Source organism: Pan paniscus, chromosome 12 (genome assembly GCF_029289425.2).
Source record: "Pan paniscus chromosome 12, NHGRI_mPanPan1-v2.0_pri, whole genome shotgun sequence".
Taxonomy (NCBI): domain Eukaryota; kingdom Metazoa; phylum Chordata; class Mammalia; order Primates; family Hominidae; genus Pan; species Pan paniscus.
This window is the reverse complement of record NC_073261.2, coordinates 70,943,273-70,955,651: the sequence shown is the minus strand read 5'-3', so window position 1 is coordinate 70,955,651 and position 12,379 is coordinate 70,943,273. Positions and strand designations below refer to the sequence as shown.

Here is a 12,379-nt window from a genome sequence, read left to right as displayed (position 1 = left end):
GGCGGAGGTTGCAGTGAGCCAAGATAATACCATTGCACTCCAGCCTGGGCAAAAAGAACGAAACTCTGTCTCAAAAAAAAAAAAAAAAAAAAAAAAGAAAAGAGAATTAACTTGCATATAATTAGTGTTTCTTTATTCTCAGATAAATTTACCCTTTGGGGCCAGGCAGGGTGGCTCATGCCTGTAATCCCAGTACTTTGGGAGGCCGAGGCAGGAAGATCACTTGAGGTCAAGAGTTTGAAACCAGCCTGGGCAACACAGTGAGGCCCCATTTCTTAAAAAAAAAAAAAAAAAAAAATTAACCAGGCATGGTGGCACATGCCCGTAGTTCCAGCTGCTCAGGAGCCTGAAACGGGAAGATCATTTGAACCCTGGAGGTCAAGGCTGCAGTGAGAGGCGTGATCATGACACTGCACTCCTGCCTGACAGAGTGAGACCCTGTCTCAAAAAAAGGTCCTTGGTTCTGCTCCATTCCTACTGTGAATTTTAGTAATCAGCAATAACCACCAAGCAATAACCAGCAATAAAAACCATATTTATGCTATTGTTATGTAATCTAAATTTACGCAACATTCACCAACACAGGGTATTTTTTAAAGCAAATATAGTACATAAAGGCTGTAAATACGAGTTGTGTTTCTAACTCAAAATCTGATGACCAAATTAGAAGACCATATTCAACTTAATATTTAATCAATTGTGAAGTAAACACCTGTACATTACACAGCATGAAATTTTAATAACATATATTATGTAAGATTATAGCTCCCAAGCAGTCAGCTCTAAAAGCCAACACTGGGACATATAATTTCTGTTATATGTATGTAAAAAAATTACTAGTAATCATATTATTTGTTTATAAATAACCTCATTCCACAAAGAAGTGAGACAGTTTAAAATGACACTGTAATAATTCATCCAAAAAATGGCTGAAATGAAAAACATAGTATAATTGATTTTGAAGTCAGAGCAGAGTTGACTCACAGTTCTTTGGACTACTAGCAATATGACCTAAATTTAAACTTAGAGTAATCATCCTGGTTTGCCTGGGACAGTCCCAGTTTACACATGCCATTCCACTGTAATTATTATATGTATTTAAAACAGAAATGGGGTTTCATTATGTGCCCAAACTGGTCTCAAACTCCTGGCCTCAAGTGATCCTCCCATCTTAGCCTCTCAAAGTGCTGGGATTACAGGCATGAGCCACCACGCCTAGCCCACTATAATTATTAACAGTACCTTCTTTGACTTTCGCAAGTGTCCCAATTTCGATAATAACTTAAATATTACCCTACCCAATCTCCTGACCTGAAAGAAGATATTATGAGAAAATCTATGTAAGGGACAATATCTGACACAAAGTAGGTATTCTATAAATCATAGCTATTATTATAGTCATTGATCAAAGAGCAATATAATAATAAACAAGATTCCTAAAACACTTTTCATAAATTCTGCCTCCTTTTTTACCTTTTTTTTCTTTTAAATAAATTCTGCCTCCTCCCTTCCCTTCTCTTCTCCCTTCCCTTCTCCTGAAACATAAACGCGTACAACATAAATCATAAGGATGTTTTGGGAGCGGTTTTTAAGGGCACCCCTGAAAAAACCTCAAAAATTTAGGGTCATTATAAGCCTCAGAATAAGGAAAAGAGTAATTAAATATTTTAAATGATATGACTATGATAATGTAACTAAATTCTGAAATAAAATAAGTGGTTTTTTTCAATGTAATCTCCTTAGGAGGTTATACAGTTATTGAAAATTTTCTAACATGGACTTTGAAAACCAATGGTCCATCCTTAAGTCTTTCAGAAACTACAGCCTGATAAAAATATATAAAGAGGTTGTTAAAATGAAAATATGAAAAAATATTTTAACTTACCTGAACTGCACAACCCAATAAAAGTAAAAGCAGTTTTTTAACTTCTTCTGTGCCTTGTTCTAAAATAGAAACAATTATTAAGGACAACATTCTGCTATATTTTCAACTCTATTATATTTGGAGAATCACTTCTAGAGGTAATTATGCACAGCAACTTGAGTGAAGGATTCAGTCTAAGCATATGTACTGGAGAATTCAAAATAGCAGCTCTGTGTATGTACACGGTGGTAACAGCAGAAGAAATGGGGAAGAATATCAATTTTGAAGGGCTAATGGATAAAGAGGTTTCAAGGCTCTGTGCAACAAGTATGCTAACTATGAATCTACTCCTTTTCCATAAATGATTGTACTACCCCAGCCTGACAAATCAAGAACCTGCCAAATCAGGTTGATACAGGGACATGCCACAAAGGTAGCCAAAATGGCTCCTAATAGGTTTGGCTCCTCTTAGGCCTATTAGTGTTTTCTTACTTAAAACACAGATCTTATGATTCATCTCCTTATAAAATTTAAATGGTTTTCCACTGTGCAAGTTCATGAAGACCAGAATCTTAAATGTCTGTTACAGTGAGGCTGTTAAAATAAATGTATATAACAAGTCAGGTAAAAGTTAACAATCTATAACAGAAATGGAGAGAATATTCCCTGTCCAACAGCATTCAACTAAGATTTTCTTAAAATATTCAACTGGAAAAAAATCACTTCTTTGGGCCAGATTTTCACCACTGGGCCAATCTGTCTATGAAAAAGTCCAAATCTTCTTATCAGACATTTCCTTCTACTCTCCATGAAACAACCTACTTTCTAGCTATGCTGAGCCATTAATCACCATTCTTCCCAAATATGCATATATACAACTCCTCTGCCTTAATACTACTCCCTCTGTCTGTCCTCCTTCCCCAACCTCCTCATCCCCCTAGTGAACTACTTGCTAATCACAATCCTAGGCACAGCTCTTATCATCTCTGTGTAGTCTTCCCTGATCCAATCATCAATGGTCCCCCACTCTCACTTATACGTCAACTTTAAGAATAATTAATGGCTCCAAATTTTATATGCCAGAACATTTGGTACATATTTTTACTTCATACTAATTATTACATGATTTCCCCATAATCTGTGTATCCTTCACCAAACCATAAGAGCTTCTAGAACATAGACCATTTATTTCCACTCCTGGTCCCAGTAACTTGGTAGGTACTTACCAAATGTATGTACGATGGGAAACAATTCCACCCTACACGCAATTTTTTTCATTTTTAAATTTATATAATCAAACATCCCACGGTATCTCTAAAAACTATCTAAGCTGCTAATTCACACATCTAATTAATAGTTTCCTCTATAAAAATAGCTACTTGATTTTAGTTTTTATTTTGGTTTTGTTTGTTTTGACTGAGAGGGGGTATGGGCTGAAGAAAATATACTAATTTGGATAACATGTAGACTGTAAGGATAAGCCCATTGTTGAAACTGTTAGGTAGCTGCTAATTTCCTCAACTGTTCAAAAATTACAATTCTAAAATATCACATTTAAAATGTGGTATAAAGGGCAGAACATTTTGAAGAAAAAATTAAATGATCTAAGAAACTGCCTCTCATCTTTCCATTCAGAAGAAGTTTAATATAAATTAAAACATATCAGACTGGGCGTGGTGGCTCATGCCTCTAATCCCAGCACTTTGGGAGGCCAAGGCGGGCAGATCACCTGAGGTCAGGAGTTCGAGACTGGCCTGGCCAACATGGTAAAACCCTGTCTCTACTAAAAATACAGAAATTAGCATGGTGACCACGCCTATAATTCCAGCTACTTGGGAGGCTGAGGCAGGAGAATCGCTTGAACCCAGGAGGTTGAGGTTGCAGTGAGCCAAGATCATGCCATTGCACTCTAGCCTGGGCAACAAGAGCGAAACTGCATCTCTAAATAAATAAATAAATAAATAAAACATATCAATCAGTAAAACTTAAGATTCAAACAATTTTGGCAATGGTAGATAGTAGATATATGAATAGAAACCTGGAAATTATTTCAAAATCATTTCTTTTCTAAGGTAATATTCTTTTAAGTTTGTAACTACATCATCTTCTATACTTCTCTATAATGAGACGCTAAAAATCATCACAAAAGTATCTGTTTGGTATAGTAGAAAAAATACTGAATTTAATGTAAAATTTATGTCTGGTCTTACCTATAACTTACAAATATTCTAAGCTTGTCTCTTTCTATAAAATGGAACATCACCTCCAACGTCTACAGTTGTGAAAAATCTAGTGAGTTAATGTATATAAGCTCTTAGTAAAAAATAAACATCATAGTATTACACAAAGGTTAGACATTACTTTCACAGGTTAATTTTAATACTTACCAGAAAAGGGATTTTTGCCAATGATTAAGACATTTGGCAACGACATCATGATCAATTGCTGCAAAGTCTCCTGTAAAAAAATATCCAACACTTGTTATATGGGTAACGCTAACTAGGTAATTATTCATCAAGCTATAACTTATGATTTGTACATTCTTCTGTAGGTGTGCTATATTGCAATTAAACAAATATGGAAAAAGTTATGTAAGGTCTTAAATCTTTTGTAACTTCAATGAATTAAATAACTAAAATTATAATACCAGATAGACTTCAGTTAATAATATATGAGGCTGGGTGCGATGGCTCATGCCTGTAATCCTAGCACTTTGGAAAGCCAGGGTGGGAGGATCACTCAAGATGAGCCTGGGCAACACAGTGAGACCTTCGTCTCTACACACAAACAAATAATAATAAAAAAGCTTTAAAAATATCAGATGTCCCCAAATTAAAGCATTCAAGTCAAAATGGTCTAATTATTATTTGGAAATCTGAAGTTTTAGGTGCTAGAAAATTAAGAAACATTCCTCAGTAAAAGATCGAGCAAAATTAAGAAACATTCCTCAATAAAAGTTCGAGCATGTGTGCTCTTTTTCTTCTTGTTAGTTCTCACTGAGGAAACTAAAAATACATCAAATTTATAAGTACTGTCACTGTACATATATATATATATATATATATATATATATATATATATATGTTGTTTTTTTTTTTGAGATGGAGTCTCGCTCTGTTGGCCAGGCTGTAGTGCAGTGGTGTGATCTTGACTCACTGCGACCTCCGCCTCCTGGGTTCAAGCGATCCTCCCGCCTCAGCCTCCCAGGTAACTGGGACTACAGGCGCCTACCACGATGCCTGGCTAATTTTTGTATTTTTAGTAGAGATGGGGTGTCACCATGTTGGCCAGGCTGGTCATGAACTCCTGACCTCAAGTGATCCACCCGCCTCGGCCTCCCAAAGTGTTGAGATTACAGGCATAAGCCACCGCACCAGGCCATATTTTTAATATAATAAATAAGAGAGCTATATTTTTAAAATGTCAACTGATATTAAAATTAAGAAACCTAATTGCTTTATTAAAAATGCTGTCTAATGATCATTTCATGAAAGTCAGTTCCTCCTCAGTGAACCATTATTTCTCTCCTCTACAACAGATGTTTAACTTCTGTAAAACTTTAGTTACAAGAATATATGTAGATTCTGAACGTACAAGGTGATTCAGAAAGAACTGAATTCTTTCTAATTCTTCAATTTAGTTAATACATCAAGTATGCACCTTCTGTTTATACCACCTCTTCTTTGAAGAAATGAAGAAATACATTGTATCTGCCATTACAACCACTGACACTGATGATATGCAAAGGGTCTGGGATGAATTAGACTACAGGATGGATGGGTGCCATGTGATAATTACTGAATCTTTGCAATATTAAGGAATAACTATGACAGATTCTTCATAAATTGACTACATGTTCAGATATAACTAGTTGCTGAGGAATACGTTTTTGAAGGTATTCAACTCTTTCTGAATCCTTTATTTAACTTAATACTATGATGAGAAAGCAAATAACCATGAAAAATAACTATAAAAAGTTAACTTGTGCCACTTTTTAAAAATTTCTAATTTTAGATCCACTAGAGCACTTACCCATGGTCAGTGGGTGGCATGACACCAGATGTTAATTAGAATTCATCTCTTATCTATAATTCTTTACAGATATATACAAGAAAGTTTCAAAAAAGTTTTCCTCAGTATTATATTAGCTCTTTAAAAAACTATTGCCAAAATATGCCTGCATTTAAAGAAAAGTACATATTCGATATATGCATCATGTTAGAATAAGTATCAAAAATTGCTAAAATCACTTATTCCAGGAATGATATAGAGTTTGGATATTTAATGAATTAGTTTTCCCATTAAAAGCAAGTTATCTCAAGAGAGAATATGCTATAACTATGTGTGTAACAGCTAAATGGGCTTAAAGGAATAAATTTCTGCTTCATTCAATTTTTTTTTTTGAGACGGAGTCTCGCTCTGTCGCCCAGGCTGGAGTGCAGTGGCGCGATCTTGGCTTACTGCAACCTCCGCCTCCCTGGTGCAAGCAATTCTCTGCCTCAGCGTCCCGAGTAGCTGGGATTACAGGCGCCCACCACCATGCCTGGCTAATTTTTTTTGTATTTTTAGTAGAGACAGGGTTTCACCATCTTGGCCAGGCTGGTCTTGAACTCCTGACCTCATGATCCACCTGCCTCGGCCTCCCAAAGTGCTGGGATTACAGGCATGAGCCACCGTGCCTGGCCACTTCACTCGAATTTTTAGTTTCCTTGCCTTGAAGCAAAATTATGAGGACTGTCACTATAGACTTTTTTTTTTTTTTTTTTTGAGACAGGGTCTTACTCTTGTCACCCACATGGGAGTACATCGGTGCAATCACAGCTCATTGCAGCCTCGATCTCCCAGGCTCAAGCAATCCTCCTGCCTCATTTGTTTTTATTTTTTATTTGTTATAGAGACAAGGTCTCGCTATGTTGCCCAAGTTGATCTTGAACTCCTGGACTCAAGCAATCCTCCTGTCTTGGCCTCCCAAAGTGGTGGGATTACAGGCATAGGCCACCGTGCCAAGCGAGATTTTTTTTTTAAATCATAAATAAGAGAGCTGTATTTTCTTAAATCACTGTTTTGTCTATATCCTACTTTGTGAAGATAACCTAAGTCAGATGAAAGAGCCTTCAAATTCACCTTCATAAAGAGAAGTTTTAATTTTTTATTTATTTTTATTTTTATTTATTTATTTAGAGACAGAGTCTTGCTCTGTCGCCTAGGCTGGAGTGCAATGGCATCATCTCGGTTCACTGCAACCTCCGCCTCCCAGGTTCAAGAGATTCTCCTGCTTAGGCCTCCTGAGTAACTGGGATTACAGGCGCACGCCACCATGCCTGGCTAATTTTTGTATTTTTAGTAGACAGGGTTTCACCATGTTGGTCAGGCTGGTCTCTAACTCCTGACATCGTGATCTGCCTGCCTTGGCTTCCCAAAGTGCTGAGATTACAGGTGTGAGCCACCGCACCGGGCCGGGAAGCTTTAAATTTTAACAGACACTGAATTTTTTTTAAAGCTTTATCTTAAAGATGTTAGAGATAAAACTCATTTACGTCACTTATTTTTGACTAACGAGTCAAAATTGATGGATCAACCGGAAACAACTTACATTCCCAAGGCAACTAGTTTTACTGATTTACTATGTAACATTCTATGCTGGTACACTGTTATAAGCAAAATTGTCCCAATGGATAGTAATCTTCAATGTGGTCCACTACCTCTTTCCTCCACCCTCTTCCTCAGCTGATTCTCCACTTCCTGCCTACTCTGTTTCCCCATGCTCTGCTGTTAATTCAGTCCTCCCACAAAGATGAAAGCAATCTCACACACTCTTTACACCATATGGTATCACCAAAGACTTTTTGTTAATACAATTTCATCTTTACGCTATGAAGTCTATGTTTGGATGATGCAAATTGCTAAATTCAAACTTACCTCCATATCATCTAAAAATGTACTCTAGTATAGTAGAATCTAAATGACCAGTACATTGTATTTGGGTAGAATGAAGTCAAAACACCCAGGCTTAAATTTTAGCTCCATGATGTACAATACATTTGCCTTTTTTGGGAGAGTGTAGGAAGTGAAACAAAAGTAAAAAGTTTCAAAAATGATGATAATTTAAAAACCTTAGCGTTAATGAGGAAAAACTCTATTTTCAAGTATTAAGTTATGTCTAAAAGTACTAACATTAGGTTGAAAAAAGGCAGCTAAAATTATACAAATTTTTAAAAAGCAAATTATTCTAAAATGTCTTATTGGTTACCCTATGGGTTCTTCAGAGGATTTTTTATATACATATACTTTTTTTTTTTTTTTTTTTTTTTTTTTTGGAGACGGAGTCTCGCTCTGTCACCCAGGCTGGAGTGCAGTGGTGTGTTCTTGGCTCACTGCAACCTCTGCCTCCCAGGTTTCAGCGATCCTCCTGCCTCAGCCTCCCAAATCGCTGGAATTACAGGTGCCCGCCACCACGTCCAGCTAATTTTTGTATTTTTAGTACAGAGGGGGTTTCATCATGTTGGCCAGGCTGGTCTCAAACTCCTGACACTGAGTGATCCACTCACCTTGGTCTCCCAAAGTGCAAGGATTACAGGCATGAACCACTGCGCCCGGCCTGGATTCTAGCTATATTTTTGTAAAAAGTCTTTTTATTTCCCCATTCCAATTTTATGAGTAATATTAAAAAATATACAAGACATAAAAGGGAGTAGATGCTTAAAAACTGACTGCTATTGTTAAGATGTATTATATCATCATAGACTCCCCAGACTCAACTTAGCTCTAAAGAAATTCATCATTAAAGTATTAAAGAAATGGAAAAAGAATATATAAATGAGCCCAAGATGAGTTTACTAAGACGAGGAACAAATTAACAAACAGGTCAAAGTTGATAATGCATGTATATAAACTAATGAAGATACTTCAATTTGTTTATAATTTGAGTTTATAAGAATTATAAGAAACCTATAAAAATAAACGGAGAAATAAAGTATTTCAGCAATTCAACTGAAAGAGAAAAAGGTTTTGAGAAAATCAGGGCAGTCATTTATTCAACAAATATTTATTGAATATCAATTATCTGCCAGACATTCTAGACACTGAAAATACAGCAGTGAATAAACAGAAATCCTTGTTCTCATGGAATTTACATTTTAGTAAGAGAAGAAAGACAATAAAACAAGTAAGTGTTTTTGGTGATAAATGCTAAGGATAAAAATAAAGCAGAGGTGCCGGGCACAGCGGCTCACACCTGTAATCCCAGCACTTCGGGAGGCTGAGGTGGGTGGATCACCTGAGACCAGCCTGATCAACATGGAGAAACCTTGTCTCTACTAAAAATAGAAAATTAGCCAGGCGTGGTGGTGCATGCCTGTAATCCCAGCTACTCAGGAGGCTGAGGCAGGAGAATTGCTGGAACTCAGGAGGCATGGATTGCGGTGAGCCAAGATTGTGCCATCGCACTCCAGCCAAGGCAACAAGAGTGAAACTCTGTCTCTAAATAAATAAATAAATAAAAAAGCAGAGGCCATGTGCAGTGGCTCATGCCTGTAATCCCAGCACTTAGGGAAGTCAAGGCGGGTGGATCACTTGAGGCCAGGAGTTCGAGACCAGCCTGACCAGGATGGCAAAGCCCTGTCTCTACTAAAAAAAAAAAAAAAAAATAGCTGCATGTGCTGGCACATGCCTGTCATCCCAGCTACTCGGGAGGCTGAGGCACAATAATCACTTGAACTTGGGAGATGGAGGTTGCAGTGAGCCGAGATTGCACCACTGCACTCCAGCCTGGGCGACAGAGCGAGACTCCATCTCAAAAATAAATAAATAAATAAAAATTAAGCAGAGAATGAGAAAGAGTATTGGTGGAGGTGGAGATGAGGAGAATGTTAAAATTTTTAAAGATATGCAAGTATTCAAATATAGAGATTTTGAATGTTTTCAGGGCCATTAAAGCAAAGTTTCACTAAATAAGTAGAAATTCTATTCTGGCATGAAGACATTTCAGAAAGATTTGGAGAACTACAATCATTAAGAAAAGACAGAAAGAAGAAAGAACTGGCAGAGATTATGGTAATAGGAAAATAATAAGCAGATGTTCCTTGAAAGATATTACAATTTCATTTCCACCACATGTTAGCTGGCTTTGTATAACTTTTTTCATTTAAAAATAGTATATTAACCATTTAAAAAATTTTTTTCTTTATTTTTTTGAGACAGTCTTGCTCTGTCACCCAGGCCAGAGTGCAGCAGCATGATCTCGACTCATTGCAACCTCTGCCTCCTGGGTTCAAGTGATTCTCCTGCCTCACCCTCCCAAGTAGCTGAAACTACAGGTGCATGCCATCATGCCCAGCTAATTTTTTGTATTTTTATTGGAGACAGGGTTTCACCATGTTGGCCAGGCTGGTCTCAAACTCCTGACCTCAAATGATCGCTTGCCTTGGCCTCCCAAAGTGCTGGGATTACAGGCATGAGCCACTGCGCCCAGCCAACCACAGTTTTTAGTTGACCATCTAAAACCCCTTTTTATTGATATATAGGCATGTACCATGTAATGACATTTTTGGTCAACAATAAACCATATATATGATGGTGGTCACATAAGATTATAAAACCATATTTTTACTATACCTTCTCTATGTTTAAATGCACAAATACCATTGTGTTACAACTGCCTACAGTATTCAGTACAGTAACATGCTATACAGGTTTGCAGCCTAGGAGCTATAGGCTACACCATATACCGTAGGTGTGTAGTAGACTATATCATCTACATTTGTGTAAGTACACTCTATGATGTTCGTACAATGACAAAATTGCCTAATGACACATTTTTCAGAACATATATTCATTGTTAAGGTACACAAGACTGGCTGAGCATGGTGGGAGGCTGAGGCAGATGGATCGCTTGAGCTCAGGAGTTTGAGAACCAGGCAACATGGCAAAACCCTGTCTCAACAACAGCAACAACAACAAAATTAGCCGGGAGTAGTGGCATGCGCCTGTATTCCCAGCTACTAGGGAGGCTGAGGTGGGGGGATGGCTTGAGCCCAGGAGGCGGAGGTTGCAGTTAGCCAAGATTGTGCCACTGCACTCCAGCCTCGGCAACAGAGTGAGACCCTGTCTCAAAAAAAAAAAAAAAAAAAAGTACACATGACTATACAGACTATACATTACAAATTTTTGTGAATTAAAGCTTATGCTGCTAATGCATTGTAAGAAAGACTACTTCACAAATATGCCAGATATAAACATTATTTAGTTACTATTCAAAGATAATTTAAATTAGCCTTTCCTTCTTCCTAGAAATTATCCATAATTCTTTCTTCACAGTAAGAAGTTAACACTTCTGGCAAAGGTCAGGCCTCACTTCGCTTTCCTGAATCACCACACAGAGTAAAACACTGTTACTAAAACTGCATAATTCTACAGAATTAAAAATATGTTCAAAGAATTCCAAAATACACAGAAATGACAGTCCCTCTTTTGAGACTCGTATAATCTACTTCTAAAATTCAGTACATGACAACATTTGTCATACTATTACATATCTGTCAGTTTATCCATGTTACTAATGAAGAGAATTAAGCCTATTTTATCATATTTTAGTAGACTATAGGAAAAAATTAAATCAATGGCATTAAAAGGGAAGAATACCTGACCAGTGTCAAAAATATGATGGAATATAAAACATTTGTTTTATAACACACATAGAATCTCATTTTCTTGGCTACTGAATTTTATTAACACTCCAAATGTTGCTTATTATAACAGACATTAAAGAAAAACCTAAAAAGTATCTATTTTTTTAGAAGTTAAAGAAAAACCTAAAAAGTGTCTATTTTCTGTAGCAACTGGATTAATGGTACTGGAATCTGTTCTTTGTTTTTGATACTAGTGACATCATACCATACAAACACTTCCTAATAAATTTCCTAATTGTAACATGTTCTTTCCTTTGCAGCCTCAAATGGTTCAGAGCATTATTTTAGTGGGGTTTGAACAACAATGTTCTTCATTTAATACTTATTCAAACTGCGGCCAATATAGTCACACCAAACACTGGCTATGACAGGGTTCTATAGACAACTAAAATTTTTTTACTTGTAAATGCTGTCTCTGATACTCAAATTCACCATCTCTCCCTTATTCACAGGGCTAAAAATAACTTTAAAGAAAAATAAATTTTTTAAGAGCCTAGGTAATTCTACATAACAGCTATAATTTACTTTATTTTCTGACTTGAAAACTTTTGAATACTCATTTGCAAGACAAAAAGGTGTTTGCTATGGATCAAGTGATTATTTGAAAAGGTATGAATTGCCATTTAACCATAATGAAGTATATCTTTGATAAACTTTCTGATAATCTAATGTTACCACTTATCTCTCTCATGACCTCTCATATTACTTCATTAGTCTTATATTATTAATCACAACAGAAATTGTTTTGCTTAGTTTTTTACTCATCTATTATTCCTCTACTAGTACCATAGTTCCATGAAAATAGGGACATGGTATGTCCTATGCACCA

At 36.5% G+C, this 12,379-nt stretch overlaps 1 protein-coding gene across 19 annotated transcripts in view; it reads right to left on the bottom strand.

Annotated features, from left to right (window-relative positions):
* The window catches only part of CCDC88A (coiled-coil domain containing 88A), a 132,186-nt gene that overhangs the window by 82,794 nt on the left and 37,013 nt on the right, over positions 1-12,379 (bottom strand). For all 19 annotated transcript variants that reach the window (XM_034953171.2, XM_034953172.2, XM_034953176.2 and 16 more), the window contains exons 4-5: positions 4,252-4,321; positions 1,886-1,944 (exon numbers count right to left, since the gene is read on the bottom strand). In XM_034953171.2, the coding sequence (XP_034809062.1) occupies positions 1,886-1,944; positions 4,252-4,321 (129 nt within the window). The remainder of the gene's footprint in view (positions 1-1,885; positions 1,945-4,251; positions 4,322-12,379) is intronic.